The following is a 17,672-nucleotide window of genomic DNA, read 5'->3' on the forward strand; positions in this document are numbered from 1 at the left end:
ACAGAGATAGGGTCCTGCATCCTGTTCCCAAGTGGGCCTAGGGAGGGGGGCTTCTGGGAGGAAAAGTAGGGTGGCAGGGACAGATGTGAGCAGATGGCAGCAACCTGGGTCCTGCAGGAAAAGGAAGAGAAAGAGGGATTGGACTGTCAGCCCTGGACCAGGAGTGACTCTCTGGGCTTCCCACTCAGAGGGTCCTGTTTCATCACGACCAGAGAGAGAAGTGAACAAAGAGAGGGAGGGAGAGAGAGACAGACTGACTAGCCACAACTGAGAGCAAAGGAGGAAGGCTCACCAGAGACTGAGCAGGCAGTGAGCTGTGAGGGTGGAGACCCATTCGGTGGCACAGAAGCCCAAGGAAGAGCAGGACCTAGAGCAGTTGAAAAGGACAATGACAAGAAGAGGGTATGGGTCACCCACAGGTACATACTGGTAGAATTAAAGCCAGACTTTGAGGAGTTAAGAAGAGAATGATAGAGATCTTTTTGTTGTCTCACTTTGGACACGTTACCAGGAGGGACCAATCCCTGGAGAAGGACATCATGCTTGGTAAAGCAGAGGGTCAGTGAAAAAGAGGGAGACCCTCAGTGAGATGGATTCATAGTGGCTGCAACAGTGGGCTCAAGCATAACAACGATCGTGAGGATGGTGCAGGACCGGGCAGTGTTTCGTTTCTTTCTGTTGTACCATAGGGTCGCTATGAGTCAAACTGACTCAATGGCACCTAACAACAATGTAATGATCATTAGGATTTTCAAACAAATTGCGTTTCTGTCATAAACATCCTACTTTCCATTTGAAACTGAATTCCTGTGACTTGCTGTAACTTGTGACTAGTACCAAGCTTATATGGTAGCTTTAAACCATTCCTTGGCAAGAAGTTATCTAGGAAACATAGTAAATTGCAAAGCATTATTTGCAGTGTAGACCCGTTTTTGTTTAAAATAATATATGTGTGTGTTTATAAATATGTATATTATGAACAAAAAGAAAATCCAGAGGAATATATATCAAATAATAATAAGGGTTTTACTGGTATACACATATGTTGTATGAAATAGGTGTAGTTTATTATACAATAATTTTACCTCCATAAGGCTGTAAAAAATTATAATGGGGTTGTCTCTGATTGGGGGTTTATGGTCTATTACTTTTAATTCTTTGGACTGCGGATAAATGAACTCAACTGAAACTTCTAAAGCAGTAACTGAATAACATCTTCAGGCATGTCTTGATCCAGGGGCTCAGATTATATCCTTAGCAGCCTATCTCTTGGATCTGCTCTTTTCTCTATTGGCTTTATTCTCAGGCAGTTCTAGGCCTGCATCTCATCAGCTCTTTCCCGAGAGTATCAGCAGAAGTTCCACGGCTGATGTTCAAGGACCCAACTTGGGTCAGTGAATCACTATGGCTGGGGGAAGCAGTATGTTGACTGGCAAGACCAAGTCAGTGACCCAAAAGGAGAACAAGGGAACTTTCGAGGCCATCTAAGGAACGCAATTGGAGGGGTTGAATGATTTCCTAAGGGAAGTCCAGAGTCCTGTTACCAGAAGAGGAGACACAAAACAACAAATGCCCACTCCAAAGGGGCCTTCACTCTCTGGGTCATCTATTTCTGTAATTGAGTTGTTTACAAGAAGTGTGGGGCCCTGGTGGCACAGTGGTTAAAGAGTACGGCTGTTAACCAAAAGGTTGGCAGTTTGAAACCACCAACCGCTCCTTGGAAACCCCATGGGGCAGTTTTACTCTGTCCAATAGTTTTACTCAGTCCTACTCATTGTCAGTAGGAACAGACTCAATGGCAACAGGTTTTTTTTTTTTTTTTTTGGTTTACAAAAAGCATGTGTTTTTATTGTAATGGTAAGGAAAAAATGAGATCCTCTTTTAAACAACTGACTTGAATTGCGTTTGGTTATGACGATTGAGATAGGAAATAATGAGTGTTGAGGAAACAGTAGAGCCTCAATCTCGAGAGAGCCCTTGATTTTATAGGGAGGGCACAGGAGAAATGAACGATGGCAGGCCTGGGGAACCAACTTTCTCCTTTTGTAGATTATTAAAGCTGTGTATGTTCAGGGCCCACGGAGCCATCAGGCAGGCTGCCTCTGGGGCTTTGAGTCACCAAGTGACGCACCCAGGGAGCTGGGCCTTCGTCATGGTCGGCCTCTGCCCCTTGGCCTCCTGGGCGGGGTATGCAGCGCCCCAGCTCTCAGTCAGTGCTTCCCTGCATTCCAGTATCACACTGCTCTGTTTCTTCATTTCAGGGTTACACTAAGGACATGGTGACAGACTTTGATGAGAAACATGATGAGTATTTAATATTGCTTCAGCAGAGGAACCGGTAAGATGAAGCCGCTCGACGGCAGCCCTTAACATTAGCCAAATAAAAATCCTCTTTAGATTTACTAACAGTGCAAAGCTCTTGTTTCTGATGGGAATGGGGACGCAGAGCCACCCTCCACTCAGAGGCTTAGAATATCACCTGCAATCCCAGCTCTTGTTTCCCCGTCCATGGATTTAATTTCTTCTTTTGATTGAGCTGTAGCAAGCTGTTCGGTGTGTAAGTGCCACCTCTTGCCTCCTGCTTCTGTTCCGGAAGAAGGTGGGATTGTCATGAAAAGCTAGAATTTTGGCAGGCCTGCGCATTAGTCACCTGAATTGCCCAGTCTGTGATCTTACAGGCTTTGAAATCTGAGCCTGTCATCATGCCTTGTTATGGGACGGTGGAATTATTTTACATTCATGTGTGAAGTTGATCAGTATATCATTTACCATTAGTTAGGGTGGATTTTGACTCTGGACAGCTGGTTCTTGAAAAAGCCTGCAGTGTATACAGTGTTCAAGGTCAAGGCAGCGTGCCCTGGTTTGAAGGAGGCTTCATCTCTTCAGATGCCTTTGCAAGACTGAGGAAGTTCACTGTCAGTTCACTGTGGGTTTTCTTCAGTTAAAGCTTTGCACCCAGCTGGGTTTGCAAACTCAGATGCTAGGAGGGGCCAGACAGGTATGAAATGTGAGTGAAGCTGGCTGAGTGGGGACAGTGAGGACCTAGAGCTCTCATGTCCAGCAGGTGTTGTATGGGAACAGGGGTCCAGATCTTCCATGTTTTCCAGAGATGCTATCATCTGGATTGGTGTTGCAATATCTCCTGAGTTTTCAAATGTCGGTAATGAATTCAAATTTAAACACAATACAAGCATGAGAATGCCACAGACCCTGCAAAACAGATCTGTGGGAGGGGTTGTAGGAAGGCGGGGTGCTCATTTGGGCCTTGCCTTTGTACTATGGGAGTGGACTTGAGAGGTCTTCCAGGCCGGAGAATCTGGTGTTGGTCAACAGGGGCACCAGTGACATACCGCGTGAGATGAGTTTTCCTGGTGCAGGATAACCCCATGCTTTTGTAGGAGCTTAGTATCCCTGCCCACCACCCACCTTGCTTAATTCCACTATGACTCCCCACCTTGCTTAATTCCACTATGACTCCCCAGTCTCTATGACAACAGCAACATCCACTAGGGAGGTGGTACCACCTCCAGTGGAGAACCTCTGAACTAAATACACTCACCAGTACCCACCAGAAATGCTGTGGGATGTCCTCCTTGCCCAGCTGCTCCACACTTATCTTCCATCATCCCACGGATGACCTCAAACCAGGAGCAGAACGAGTGCTGATTAGACCGACCTGGGTTTTTATCATCATTAATGCCACGGAGCAGGATGCTTTTATTCAGTCTCTGGCCGGCTGGCTGGATGATGCCACCACACACCTGGGTGATGGTTTAATCATTTATGTGTGACTCGTCTGGGAGGAAAGTGTCATAGTTCCTTATGAGCAAATTGCTCTCATTAATCAAGGGATCAATAAGTGTGCGATCACAGGGGGACCAGCCAAGAGCATATATGAGAGTTTCTAGAGACAAGGTCCCAGCACAAAGGCAATTAAAAATATATATCAACACTGAGTTGCCATAAAATTTGGGAGGACATGTTGTCACCCAGAGAGAGCTGGCTTGATCACAGGAAAATAGAAGACAGAACTGAAAAGGAACACCTTGAAATAGAGACCTATCAAGAGAGGGAGTACTTCGGAGCCATCATTGGGTCGAGCCTTAAAGACACGTTTTCTGGAGTGCCTGCTGCGTGCCAGGTGCCTCGCCCCATCATTTCATTTGATCTGCACACTACCCAATGAGGCAGATACAGTTTTACACCCATTTTACAGACAAGGAAGCAGAGACCCAGTGGTAGGAGTTTATTATCCCTGCCCCCCTCACCTTTCTAAATTCCACTTTGACAGCCCAGTCTCTATGACAACACTAACACTCATCTACATTTCCAGAGCCTGCTAGGGAGGTGGTACCACCCCCGGTGGAGAACCTCTGAACTAGTTGTTGTTAGTTGCCATGGAGTCAATTCTGACTCATGGTGATCCTATGTGTGCAGAGTAGAAGCTCCTTAGAGTTTTCAGGACTGACCTTTCGGAAGCAGATTGCCAGGCTTCTCTTCTGATGTGCCTCTGGATGGGTTTGAACTGCCAACCTTTTGTCTAGTAGTTGAGCACTTAACTGTTTCCATTACCCAGGGATTCTAAGAGGTGAGCAATTTGCCTAAGTTCACAAAGCCTGGAGGAAGTGGTAGAGGCGGGCTGCACTTTCTTATTTATGTTTTATTTGACATTATCATGAATTGTCAAGAGGACAGAAATGTACCAGGGTTGCCAGTGGCCTTAAGTTCACTGGAGGGGGGTTTGTGGGAATCAACTGCAGTTAATGTGGAAACCTAGTTGCATGACTAGGCAGAAAACCATCCTTTGAGCTTTACTCTGGGCACCATGGGAGATGAAAACCCAGGACAGGGCTGTGCCATCATTGGGTGAGTTCTGCCCAGAACACAGCTGCCCAAAAGATGCTGAGTGACATTATTCTTTCATTCATATAGTGAGATTGCATTGAGTAATCTAAGTGTCTGGCATTACACTAGTACAAAGAGGAACATTGAGATGAGGAAGACAGACTATATTACTCAGTACTCATTTTTTGTAAGGGATGGAAGTCCAAGGACTTAAACAACAAGGAAACTTATTGACTCATGTAACTAAGAAATCCAGGGTGTAGGACTGGCTTCAGGCATAGCAGGATCTAAGTGACATGCCACTAAAGTCAGCCATTTTCCATTTCTCAGCTCTGTTTTCCCATGTTAAATTCATAGTCAGATAGATACTTCCTTCATGGTAGCAAAGTCAGCCACTGGAAGCCCTGCGCTTACCCCTACCCCAAAGGAAAGAGAATACTTCTCTTGTAATTGCCCAGTAAACATGCTGAGGAGGGCTGCCATTGGCTTGGCTTGGGTTCCATTCCCATCCCTGAGCCAGTCAGTCACTGTCTGGTGAGGTGGCATCGTCTGACCAACCACCCCTTGCCACCTCTGAAGTTGAGAGACAGAGTCAGTTCCACCCAAACCACATGGAGTAAGAGAGAGTGGAACAGTTCCCAAAAGGAAATTCATGGGGATATTTTTGGAAGATGAGGGGGAGTTGCTGGGCAAACAAAAAGAACAAGTATCTACCACATAGCCATTGCCCTTGAGAAGCTCCTTGGCTAGTGGCAGGGTGAGCTCAGAGCCACCCGTAACTGTGTCAGAAGGTAGGAAGTGATCACATGCTCCAGGAGGAGGGGTGGGGAAGAGGGAGAAGACTCTGCAAGGCTGGCAGCCCCGTTTCACCCCTGCACAAACCCACATTGCTGCTCCTCCCAACAGACTCTTAGTGATTCTGGTCACTCAGCTTCATGAAAGATGTAATCACAACCAGCAAGGCTCACCAAAGCGCAACCAGAGTGATCAAAGGGCTGAGATGTGAGGAGCGACTGAAAAGATTAGGGCCCTTGTATCTGAGGAGATGGTGACAGAGAATTGAATTGTGGAGGGTGAACACAGATTTGTTCACCAAGAATTCAGTGATGGTATTATCATTTGTTCCTTGAAAAAGGTCATTTGAGGAAAACATGCCCATGAAAGAGTGAGCCCAGTGCCCCATGAGGAGATTCAGGCTGAGAGAAGGGAGGAGAGAACTAGCATTCATTGGGGGCCTCATACGGGCCAGTCTAGCTGGAGTTTTAATCCAACTCAGAGTTTGCTTTAACCGCAGGTCATCCTCACAACCCCCTGAGGTGTGGGCATCCTTAGTCTCATTTGACAGAAGGGGAAACAGGCCCCGGGAGGTGTGGTGACTTGCCCAAGGTCATGCAAGCTGGGAAAGTGGCTGAGCTTCAAGAACTGAGCTGTGTCCTCCACACGCTGCCCCCTTGACATGCATGGATGGGAATTGAGATCGCTGCTCTGCTGAGGTGATACCCTGGAGGACAAACACCAGGCCCTGTGGGCTGCCCCGTGTCCACCACTGCCCACTACCCCTGTATCCTCCAAGGCTGGACTCAAACACCACCACCTCCAGGAAGCCTCCAGCTGGGAGCGATTGCTCCCTCCTCTGAACTCTCCTTGCTCAGAGCCCCTGTTTCTTGATGCCTAGTGTTAGAGGTAGGGGGCAGCAGGGAGGAGTGGGTGAAAGCACAGACTCTGGAGCCCTATGAGCTGAAATTTATATCCTGGCTCAGCTGCATCCTTGGCTTTCTGACCTTGGGCAAGTTCCTGTATAACATGGCTGATGGTAGACCTAACACTGAGGCTGCTGAAGGATTAGGTGAGATGAGGTACTTGAGGGCCCATAGTGAGCCTGTCACCCAAGTCGACTTCTTTCCTCCTCATCGTCATCATTTTAATATTAAAAATGCCTTCTCCCTGAGTGGACAACCAGATAATCCCTAAATGCCTGACCCTTAGAGTACCCTTCAGTTGACACTCGGGGAAATTGAGGTTTAGAGGAGCCATGTGGCTGGCCCACAATCCCACAGCTACAGCCACAGAGACCAGCGATCAGCCAGTCATAAACCCAGTCACAATTAGGCCAGTGTCCCATAAGCAGCCCACACACTTGGCCTTTGTGCTCAGCTAAGTCCTCCTCACCACCCAGGTCCCTGCTTCAGTGCCCCGAGAGGAGCGTCATCCCGACCACCTCAGCGTGCAACTATGTCATGTCCCCGTCACACTCCCTCTTGACAGTCCGTACCCTTAGCCTCACTGTGCCTGCATGTCCTCATCTGTGCACAAAAGCTATCCACTGTTTCCCCCCAAAGGTCACTGCAGGGACAAAATGGAAGCGATGCCTGTGATGCACACAGGGTTTCGAACCAGACACGCAGAGCTTCAAACTGGTTGGGACCCCTGCTGAGAATGTGCCTTTCCATACCAGATATACTGAATCAGAATCTACAGTTTAACAAGATCCCCAGGTGATTCTTCTGCATAGTAAATTTTGAGAACCACTGCTCTGCTACATAGTGGCTTTCCGAATTGGTCCCTAAGCAGCAACATTAGCATTGCCTGGGAACTGGTGTTAGAAATGCAAATTCTCAGCAGGGGTTCAGACCCAAATGAGCCGCTTCATGGATGCACATCAGATGAGCAGCTGCTGTGAGTGTTAGGATTTCCATCCATGCGCTCCCTTGGGGTCCTTGAGGCCGCTTGTTCAAGAAACGGGGATGGAGAGCACTCCGCACAGTTCCTGGCTCTGAGCTTAGATTTCAGGGCGGGAGAAGAGACAAATACACAGATAAATCCATTATCCAGTATTGGGCGGTGATACATGCGCTATGGAAAAATAAAACAGGGCAAGATAATAGAGTGGCTCTTTATGCAAAGTAGACTATCAATTAAGAAAAAAACATGAATATTACTGATGCGCGCTCAGCTGCAGTAGGGCGCTCCTTTAGCAATGCCTTTCACAGTCTGCATAATTATCTTCTCATTTATCAGTTTCATAAATCCATATTTTCATAAATCATTCTGCTTAAAGAGAGGTCCACATGGAGCGCTAGCCCCAGTTTCCGAATGAACGTAGCATCAGGACACAGGGTGGTCCCTGGGAGGGAAATTGAGGCAGGCGCTCTGCCTGGGAGATGAGATTCCTGACCTGCTCCGCCATGGGGCCTCCCGGGGCCTGGTCCCCCCTCTCTCTCTCTGGAGGCTGCTGGTCCCCCATAGCGTTCTTGATTGTTTGCTTTGGTGAGTACAGCTGTTGCCATGTTTGGAGATTGTCGCTTGGTTACTTGTGTTTTCCTTTGTTTTGTGCTGTTGCCCAACAATCAGGTATCTCTCAGGCTTCAGAGGCTGGCAAGAGATAAGGAGCCTGTAATAAATGTTCCTGCCACAACTGTTGAAAAGATGGATGTGTCAGCAGCTAAAACATTTAAAAAACAAACAGAGAGATGGCCTGCAATGCCATTGCCCTAGCTCAACAACTGACTTAATTTTTACATTTATCACTGTCCGCTCTGGGTCCACAAACACTTTTTCCAACTCTGCGCTGACCATGTATGTACTGTTCTTATTCCGCTTTACCTCTCTCCCTCTTGTTTTTACAAAGTCTTTACCATTATAGCAACTACATAGCATTCCAGCTTCCATTACCCCTAGTGTTAGATGTTTCGGCTGCTCTTGGTTATCTAGTGCTGCTATAACAGAAATGCCACAAGTGGATGGCTTTAACGAACAGAAGTTTATTCTCTCACAGTCGAGGAGGCTGGAAGTCCAAATTCAGGGTGACAGCTCCAGGGGAGCACTCTCTCTTCCCGTTGGCTCTGGGGGAAGGTTTTCCCACCAGTTTTCCCTGGGTCTAGGAGTTTCTCAGTGCAGGAACTCTGGGTCCAGAGGACGCTGTTCACTCCCAGCACTTCTTTCTTGGTGGTAGGAGGCCCTTTCCTCTCTGCCTGATTCTCTCTTTTATATCTCAAAAGAGATTGACTCAGCATAAAACCTAATCCTGTACATTGAGTCCTATCTCATTAACATAACTGCCTCTAACCCTGCCTCATTAACATGGGGTTAGGATTTACAATGCATAGGATAATCACATCAGATCACAAAATGGTGGACAACCGCACAATACTGGGAATTATAGCCTAGCCAAATTGACACACATTCTGAGGGGACACAATTCAGTCCATAACAGTTGCTTTCAAGGTTTTGTCTCAACTAAACACTAAATATCTTCTTGCCCAGAGTTTGCTCAGGAACAATTTGCCAAAACGTGTTGACTGGGCAAAAACCAGGCATGTGGCATTTTGTGTATTTCAATATTCCTTCCGAGAAGGCTCTGTGAGTTTGCTAGCAGTGTCTGAGTTTGCCAGTTTCAACATCATCTCCCTGGCTTTGTAAGTTGTGTCCTTTGTGTTGTGCTGAAGACCCTGGAGCCAGATTGCCTAAGTTTGCATCCCAGCCCTGCCACAAGTCGCTTAACCTCTTTGTGCCTTAGTTTCCTCATCTATTAAATGGGAATAGTAAACGTAATTACCCCATAGGGTTGTCGTGAAGATTGCTATCTTAATACATGTAAAGTGTCTAAAACAGAGCTTGGTACGTATTATATACCTTTTATGTGATACCTTCATATATTATTTTTAAAAATTTAAAGTTTGCTAATTTGGTCGGTATCTGCCACAGAGGATGCACATGGGTTGCCATGTTGATTGGTTGTCTGTATTCTTCTCTTGTGGTGGTAAATCCAGTTGATGTGGGGTGCGTTGAGGTGTTTGAAAGACACTGAGGAGTTTGGCTTCAAGTGGAGGTGGTTTTGGAGGGGACTGGAGAAGACACCAGGGCACTGTGCGTGGCTTGCCATGTCAGGAGTGGGTAAAGGCCAATCCCAAGTTGTGAGGTGAGGCTTTTGTGAAAGCTGAACTAGAGACCAGGCCATGTTCATGCCAAGACCCTTTTTGCCCTTTTAGCTAGGATGGTCACATCTTTCATCTTAAACAAAGGTCTACATTGCTATGTTTTTTAACTGCCTCAGAGTAAGAACTTACGGCATTTGAGGTATCAAGGGTGAGTGTTTGAGGACACACACACACGTTTTCTGAAGCAAAAATCCATCAGTCTGGTCTGATTTGTAGCTGTATTACATGAAATCCCTCTCACGAAGGCTTAGACCCTAAGCCACATTTTGTTACATATTGAATAAAGTGTCACTATCCGCACAGTAAAATCACAGGAGATTGGGATCCTCTCAGGAGACCCAGGCTGTGTGGCAGCTGTGTACACATGTGCCTCGACGGGGCCAGATCGTGTGTGTTCGTGTTTGCTAATGCAGCTTCCAGCCTCAGCCCCAGAGCCAGGAATGCCCCACAGGGCCCGCGGCAGCCTCCCTCCCGCTCGCTGCTTCACTGTGTGTCTAATGGGCCTCATAGAGGCTGTTTGTAGGCGAGCAGCTGGGCCCACGCCACCCTGCCGCTGATTAGAGACGCTTCGCCATCAGGGCAGCAGTTGGCTCTGTGCTGGGGGGCGGCTGAGACTCCTATGAGGAGGAGCAAGCAGTCCTTTCTCTTCCAGGATATTAAAGCATTTGAAAACCAAGGATCCCGTGCAGCTGAGGCTGGAACACTTGGAGCAGGGGTTCTCTGTCTACATCAACGGGGCCAATTCTGAGCTGAAGACGTCGCCACGCAAAGCCGTCCACTGCGACTTCTCCAGAGGTGCCTCACATGCCGAGGGGACACACGGTGAGCACAGGCCTGTCCAGGTCTAGCAACAGCATCAGTTGATTAGAGGAGTAAATCCACATTCCATGCACGGACGCTTTCCAGCAGATAACTAGTTAACCTAGACAAGTGAACTATAGACTTGAGTGTTTCAGCAGAGCTTCCAGACTAAGACAGATTAGAAAGAAATCTACTTCCAAAAACCAGCCAGTGAAAACCCTGTGAATCACAACGGTCTGATCCTATTGTACAGCTAACAACAACAAATGCCTGCTTGGCCAGAAAGAAAGAGTGCGTGAGCATGAGAAAGAGAGAAAAATCCTTTTTTAAAATTCTTTTTCAAACCAGTCTTGACCTTCACTAACCCAGGGCAAAGATGGCCAGAGCACAAAATTCCTGGCTTTCATGTTTCTTAGATCTCAAGTGCCAGTAATTTAAGGAATTTCCTAGGGTAATTTGGATGAGACCTGATTTTCAGTTTATATGTGTTAAATTCAGTACCTAACCCCTGTGTGACAGTTGGCTTCATGCTCATTTCTGCATTTAGTTAATCCATACCATGCATACTTCAACCAGATTTTGTGTGATCTATAATAAAAGCACAGAACGCCAGTGAAGCATAATAGGAAAGCACCCAGCCCAATGTCTGGGCCGCTGTCGGCACCAAAAACAATTGGTGGTTGAATGAATGAGATGGCAGAGCATATGGAGTTGGGTTCCAATGTGGTCATGTTACTATGGGGAAGCCACTTGAGAGGCCAGCATGCGACTGAAAAGGAAGGAATTTAGAATGAGGCGGAGCTGGGTTTGAACCCTGTTCTATCACTTTCTGCTTTGAGATCTCAGGCAATTGGGACCTCTCTGACCCTCAGTTTCCTCTCCTGTAAAATGAGAATAATTTTGCCCACCTTGTAGGCTTGCCAGGAAGACTAAATGACGTAAGAAATGTAAAGTGCCTGGCACGCAACGATCTTGATTGCGTTGTTCTAATTCATTGCTTCACATGTACTCTAAGATCCCAAGCCATGGATCCACACATAGTAAAAGACAAAACAAACAGAGTAACAACAACATGGGGATAAAAGGAGAAAGTGATATCCCAAAGCGTTCCTTAGGAAAGCCATTGCAAATTAAGCTTGGAATTTAGCGTGAGCTTCCTAGTCCCCAGGGCAAAGAGGGAAACCAGATGGCTCCCTAGCTTTCCTAGTGGAGGAAGACAGGCATACCTGCTGCTAGTTAGGAGATTCAGGCCTTTCTTGCTTCTTTGTACCTGGAAGTCTCTGTACCTGGGCCCCATCAGTACATTCATGCAGTCATTCAACAAATGTATCTACTCCCTGCCCCTTACACAAATGCTGGTCTTTTTTGCACACTGTTCTATACCTTCTATATCTTAGAGATTGTTCCTTGTATGTGTAGATCTGCCCAGTTTGGCTGTACATCATTATACATCTTATTCCATGGCATGGATGTGCTGTAACTATGAAGCCACCCCTTTTTTTCTGGGCATTTAGCTTGTTTTCTAATGTCTCGCTTTTGTAACCAGTGCTGCAATGAGCATGCTTGTGCACACAGCCTCTAGGTTCACTGACATGCATTTTAGATGTACGTTGGGAAACTCCCTCACTGCGAGCTTGTCTCCAGTGCCTCACCAACTCTCCTTCCCTCATCTCTGGTGCAGATTACGGACGAAGAGCCCTGTTTAGAGAAGCTGAAGAAGGCTTAAGACGTGGCTCCCGGACAGCCCCCAGCAAAGTCCAGCGCCGAGGATGGCACCAGGTCTGGAAACCCAGGGCAGGGTCAAGCCAGTGGCCTCAGCTCACGCTGTATACCAAGGAGTGTGATAGAAACATAATAAAAGTGTTTAAAATCCCCACGAGTAACAGGTGGGTCTGGCTGGGCACTTCAATGGAGCCCTCTCTGCATGTGGAGTGAGCCTCTAGAGAGCTGAGGACCCCTCACCTGCCAGCCCTCCCTGCTGATGACCCTCCGTCTGGATGGGGGCCGCCCTAGCCTCCTTGGGAGTGGAACAAGGCCAGACTCACAGTCCTGTCATGATGACTCAAGCATACAATGACTTTTTATTGAGCACCTATTGTGTGCCTGGCAGAGACTTAGATGTCAGGGATGCAGTGGTGACTAAGACAAAGCCCTGCTCCAGAAAGCTGAGCTGATCAGCTTACATTTTTAAGCACCTACCAGGGGCCGGGCGTAGGCCATGTTCTCCAGTAACTCCTCACCTTTGCCCTCAAAGCAGACCCACAGGATAAATGCTGGCATTGTTCTTCCTTTAAGGGGCTGAGGAGACAGGTGCTCAGAAAAGTCAAATGAGTTTTCCAAGGCCAAGAACTAAGAAGTGGCAGAACCAGGACTCAAGCCCAGGTCTTTTGATTCAAGTTCAGTGTTTTTGGCCACATATACCTTGCCTCGCAGTCACTCAGACCTCACCTCGGACCAGTGGGTCTCAGCCCCACTGCCCATTCGAATCACCTGGGAGGTTTTTAAATCTGGGTGCTCAGGCCCCATCCCCAGAGATTCTGCCATAATTGGTGCCAGGTGAGGTTTAAGCACTTGTGTTCACCAGGGTTGGGAACTGCTCCCTGATAACATTTTACCCATTACCAAACATAGGGGCCTGTGTAGATGTTTTCATATGTGCTTTGTTGGTCCAGCTTTATAATGATCCTGTAAGTCAGTAAGTGTCCGCATTGTACTGCTGAAGGAATTGAGGCCCACAGAGGTAAGGCAACTTGCTCAGGGTCACACAGCTACTAATCGCCAGGAGGGAGGGAATAGGTAGGATCTGAACCCTGGACATGTGAGTCCAAGCCCAGTAGTCCTGTGTCCTGTTGGGGCAGCATTTTTGGGTCTGAGATGAAATGGGGAAGATGGTTCTGCCATCTAACTCCTGCCGCCTACTCTGAGGCTAATGAGCCAGGCCTGCAGGGCAGACAGCCTGGAGGCTTCTTTTCGTCCTCAGCAATGAATGTTAATTTCTCGTTAATGAGGCCTTTCACTGCTTCTAACTTCAGACAGTCCTTCCAGTGGTTTGAGTGCCTTCTATTATCAGGAGCCGTATTTGTGTCATAGACTGTGACTTAACGGCTGGCCCTAGAGTCTGTGCAGCTTAAAAGGCCCAAGTTTAATTAGCATCCTTCCCAGTCTCTCCCTGTGGCCCCAGGCTTCACGGGGCCCAATCATGGCTAATTTCCTGGCTTCCTGATGCCATGAGGGCAGTGATTGTCCTCCTGCACCATCAGTCAGGGGTCAGTCAGTGCCTAGCAATAGAGACCACTACTTTCTGCTGTTTTAAGCAGGAAGAAATTTAATAGAGGTCATCAGGTGCTTATAAAATCATTGGGATGGCGTGAGGAGTGGGCGCTGAGCTGGGCCTCCAGGAATGGCACCAGAAATCATCTTAGCACTGGCCTACCAGGAGCGCTGGTCCCCGTGACACAGTTGGGAAGGTAGGGGATCCCTTAGCTGTGTGTGATCTAGGACTCAGAAAGCCATTGCCACAACTATAGGGTTCAGGGTCTTTCTGTGCCTGCCAGATCCACCTGGCAAACAACAACCCTGTCCGTAGCCTGTCTAGCCAGTGTGGGACATTGCTGAAAAAACCATCACCTCCACAGGTGTGCTTACCACAGAAACAGTGACACGTGCCCCGCCCCTCACCCCCCACTTCTGCTTTCCCTGTCTCTTGCATGACTACCTGATGGCTGAACCTAAGTCATATCCGGAACCTGAGCTGAAAGGGGGCCTGGGGAGCGCAGCATGCGGCTTTCCAGCCTCTCCTGAACACAGAGGCACAGTAAGGAGAGTGGAGTAGGTGCTGAGGGCCAGCCCACCGCACTCACCACAGTGACTGTGCTTTACCCCCGTGTGGTCCTTTGGGGACCACCTGTTCGTGGATACACACAGGAGTGAGTTCAGAATGAGGCAAGCAGGACGTGCCTAGTGAGGGGACTAGGATCCATTTTGTGAAAGAAATCATCCATTCACTTAACATGACATTTGTTGGCACCTGCAGTGGGTCTGGCACTGCACTAGGCTCTGGAATTAAAAACAAAAAGCAAACAAATCAAATAAAGCTCAGTTCCTGCCCATGAAGACCCTACTGTGAAGCTCTGGAGACTGTCTAATGTGGGAGGAGAATGCAGCAACTGTTTTCAAACGTAGGGAAGACTGGCCTAAAACCAAAACCAAACCCGTTGCCGTCAAGTCAATTCTGACTCACAGCGACCCTAGAAGACAGAGTAGAACTGCCCCAAGGAGCACCTGGTGGATTCAGACTGCCTACCTTTCGGTTAGAAGCTGGACTCTTAACCCTATGCCACCAGGGTTTCCAAGACTGGCTTAGTGGAATCCAAAAGTTAAAAATTGGAAGCCTGTGAGTCAAATTTGCCCCAGGTCATTTTTTTTAGACTCACATAGTTTAAAAAAGTTTTTTTGTTTTTGTTTTTGGTTATCATTTTCTAACATTTAAATTCTCTAAAGATTTTATATTAAAAAAAAACCTAGGTGTCTACTTCCCCGGAAACATGGAAAGCCCTACTCCCACAAGGCAGCCTCCAGTGGGAGTCAATTAGCGGCTGTCCCCTTTAGGCCCTGTTTGCCGGGGTCCCTACCACTGCCTTTTGAGCCCCAGTCTGGAGACCGAGTGTCGGTTGCAGTCTATTATCACGACTGGCCTACTTCTCTTACACCTGGGTGAGTTTGTGGATCTTGGGGAATAGAAGGAGGTGGGCTTTGGAGTCAGACAAGCTGCTTACTAGCCGTGCACCCTAGACCTGGCATTGTCACCTCTCTGAGCTTTGATTTCATCGTCAGCAAAACCTCCCAGGGCTGCTGGGAAAGAATGCTGCACCATACATGTCACAGGTGCACTGTCTGCAGGGCGGTTGCTTCAGCTGGGGCACCTGGAGGCAGGAGACAGACAGCTATAGAGAGACGGTTAAGAGCACAGACTCCAGAACTCAGCAGCCTGGGTTCAAAGCCTTGGCTCCACCACTTACCATTGTTGTACGGTCTCACATAAATTGCCTAACATTTCAGTGCCTCTGTCTTCTTGTCTGTGAAGTGGGGTTGATGATGGTACTTTCCCCATAGAGTAGCCAATGACGATAGAATGAGCTAGTATTTGTGGAGTGTTCTAAGCAGTGCCAGGTACAAAGGAAGCAGTCCCTCCTTGGTTAACGATGCTGGCTGTGATGAGTAAAGGGGCAGATGCTGAGGGTGGTCAGCCCGGAGACCTCCCCTGGGCTCTTCACTCTGATGTGTTACTTCACTCACACAGTCTGTTCATTCTGTGACTGTCTTTTGAATACTTCCTAAGTTTTAGATGCTTATGGGACTAGGGTCAGAGCAGTATATGAAGCTGGCCAGGCCCTATTCTCCTGGAGCCCACTGTTACAGTGGGGCAGGAGGGGGAGGCAGAGGACCAGAAGCAATCCAGCAAGTAAATAATTGAGATAATTGTAGACACAAGTGCTGTGAAGGAGATAAAGCAGCAAGTCGAGGTAGATAGTGTTGAGGGGAAGGCACCATGTCCATGCTGCAGCCTGAGTATTGAGACAGAGCCAGCCATGGGAAGATCTGAGGGGAGAGACTTCCAGGCAGAGCATCCTGAGACAGGAGTAATGGCAGCAGGGACAGGGTGAAAGGAGGCTGGTGTGGCCAGTGCACAGTGGTGGAGAGGGTGAGTGCTAGGGGTTGGGGTCACAAAGGCTGAAGGGGCAGGTCACAATGTGGGGCCCGGGGTCGCAGAGGCTGGAGGGGCTAGGTCACAATGTGGGGCCCGGGGTCACAGAGGCTGGAGGGGCCAGGTCACAACAGTGGGGGCCAGGGTCACAGAGGCTGGAGGGGCCAGGTCACAATGGTGGGGGCCAGGGTTACAGAGGCTGGAGGGGCCAGGTCACAATGGTGGGGGCTGGGGCCACAGAGGCTGGAGGGGCCAGATCACAACAGTGGGGGCCGGGGTCACAGAGGCTGGAGGGGTGAGATCACAGCAGTAGGGGCCAGGGTCACAGAAGCTGGAGGGGCCAGGTCACAACAGTGGGGGCTGGGGTCACAGAGGCTGGAGAGGCCAGATCACAATGTGAGGGCCAGGTCACAACAGTGGGGGCCAGGGTCACAGAGGCTGGAGGGGTCAGATCATAACGGTGGGGGCCGGGGTCACAGTCTGGAGGGGCCAGGTCACAACAGTTAGGGACTGGGGTCTCAGAGGCTAGAGAAGCTGGGTTGCCTGGTGGGGGCTGGAGTCACAGAGGCCAGAAGGGTCAGATTGCATGGTGGTAGGAATGGGGTCACTGAGGCCAGAGGGACGGGTCACAGAGTGATGGAGCCAGATTCACAGAGGCCAGAGGGGCTGGTTCAGGGTGGGGGATGTAGTCACAGAGGCCGAGGAGCCAGGTTCCACAGTGGTAGGGACAGGGTCACCAAGGCCAGAGGGGCCAAGTCATACGGTTGTGGTTCAGGGTGGAACAGATCACACCGTGGTAGGGACAGGATCACAGAGGCCAGAGAGGCCTGATAGCATGGCACCCCGTGGGCAGGAATTTCGATTTTCTTTAAAATGTGAGGAATCCCCTGGAGAGTTTTAAACAGGAGAGTTACACATTTGGATTCATGTTTTGAAAACACCCCGAGCTGCTGCATGGAGGACAGCCGGTAGGGGGCCAGAGTGGCTGCCAGCAGGCCCAGGCAAGCAGCCGTGAGGCAGGGTTTCCCTGTAGGCCTCTCCCTGTTTTTCTCTCCACGCCTGCTTTCCACCTTCCGCTACCTCCCAGGCTCTGCTCCATCATACCTTCAACTCTCACTTGGCCCACTGGAACTTCTCCATCTAACAGGCTTCCAGCTTCCTTTGTCATTGCTAGCAATCTCATTCCCTCAGTGTTCGTTTGTTGGAATCTTCCCAGAGAGACAGTCCAGGTCTCTCAGCTAGTCTTTGACTGGTCACCTGTGTATTTCCTAGTCCTGGCTGAGATGCCTACTCCTGCCTCAGTCAGCTGTGGCTAGAGGTGGGTCACAGGTGGGTCCTGTAGCTTCTCACTGAGGAAGGTGCAGGTTGGATGGTAAATAGAGTTG

At 48.7% G+C, this 17,672-nt stretch overlaps 1 protein-coding gene across 16 annotated transcripts in view; it reads left to right on the forward strand.

Annotated features, from left to right (window-relative positions):
• The window catches only part of KATNIP (katanin interacting protein), a 212,891-nt gene that overhangs the window by 50,922 nt on the left and 144,297 nt on the right, over nt 1-17,672 (forward strand). For 13 of the 16 annotated variants that reach the window (XR_010323659.1, XM_064295745.1, XM_064295742.1 and 10 more), the window contains 3 exons: nt 2,262-2,338; nt 10,435-10,604; nt 12,265-12,362. Coding sequence is in view for 14 of the 16 variants with exons in the window: in XM_064295745.1 (XP_064151815.1) it covers nt 2,262-2,338; nt 10,435-10,604; nt 12,265-12,362 (345 nt within the window). In the remaining 2 variants the exon portion in view is untranslated. Of the gene's footprint in view, nt 1-2,261; nt 2,339-10,434; nt 10,605-12,264; nt 12,363-17,672 lie in introns of those variants that run through there. The other 3 variants (XM_064295743.1, XM_064295751.1, XM_064295750.1) reach the window with 3 other exon arrangements.

This window comes from Loxodonta africana, chromosome 12, assembly GCF_030014295.1.
Source record: "Loxodonta africana isolate mLoxAfr1 chromosome 12, mLoxAfr1.hap2, whole genome shotgun sequence".
NCBI lineage: Eukaryota > Metazoa > Chordata > Mammalia > Proboscidea > Elephantidae > Loxodonta > Loxodonta africana.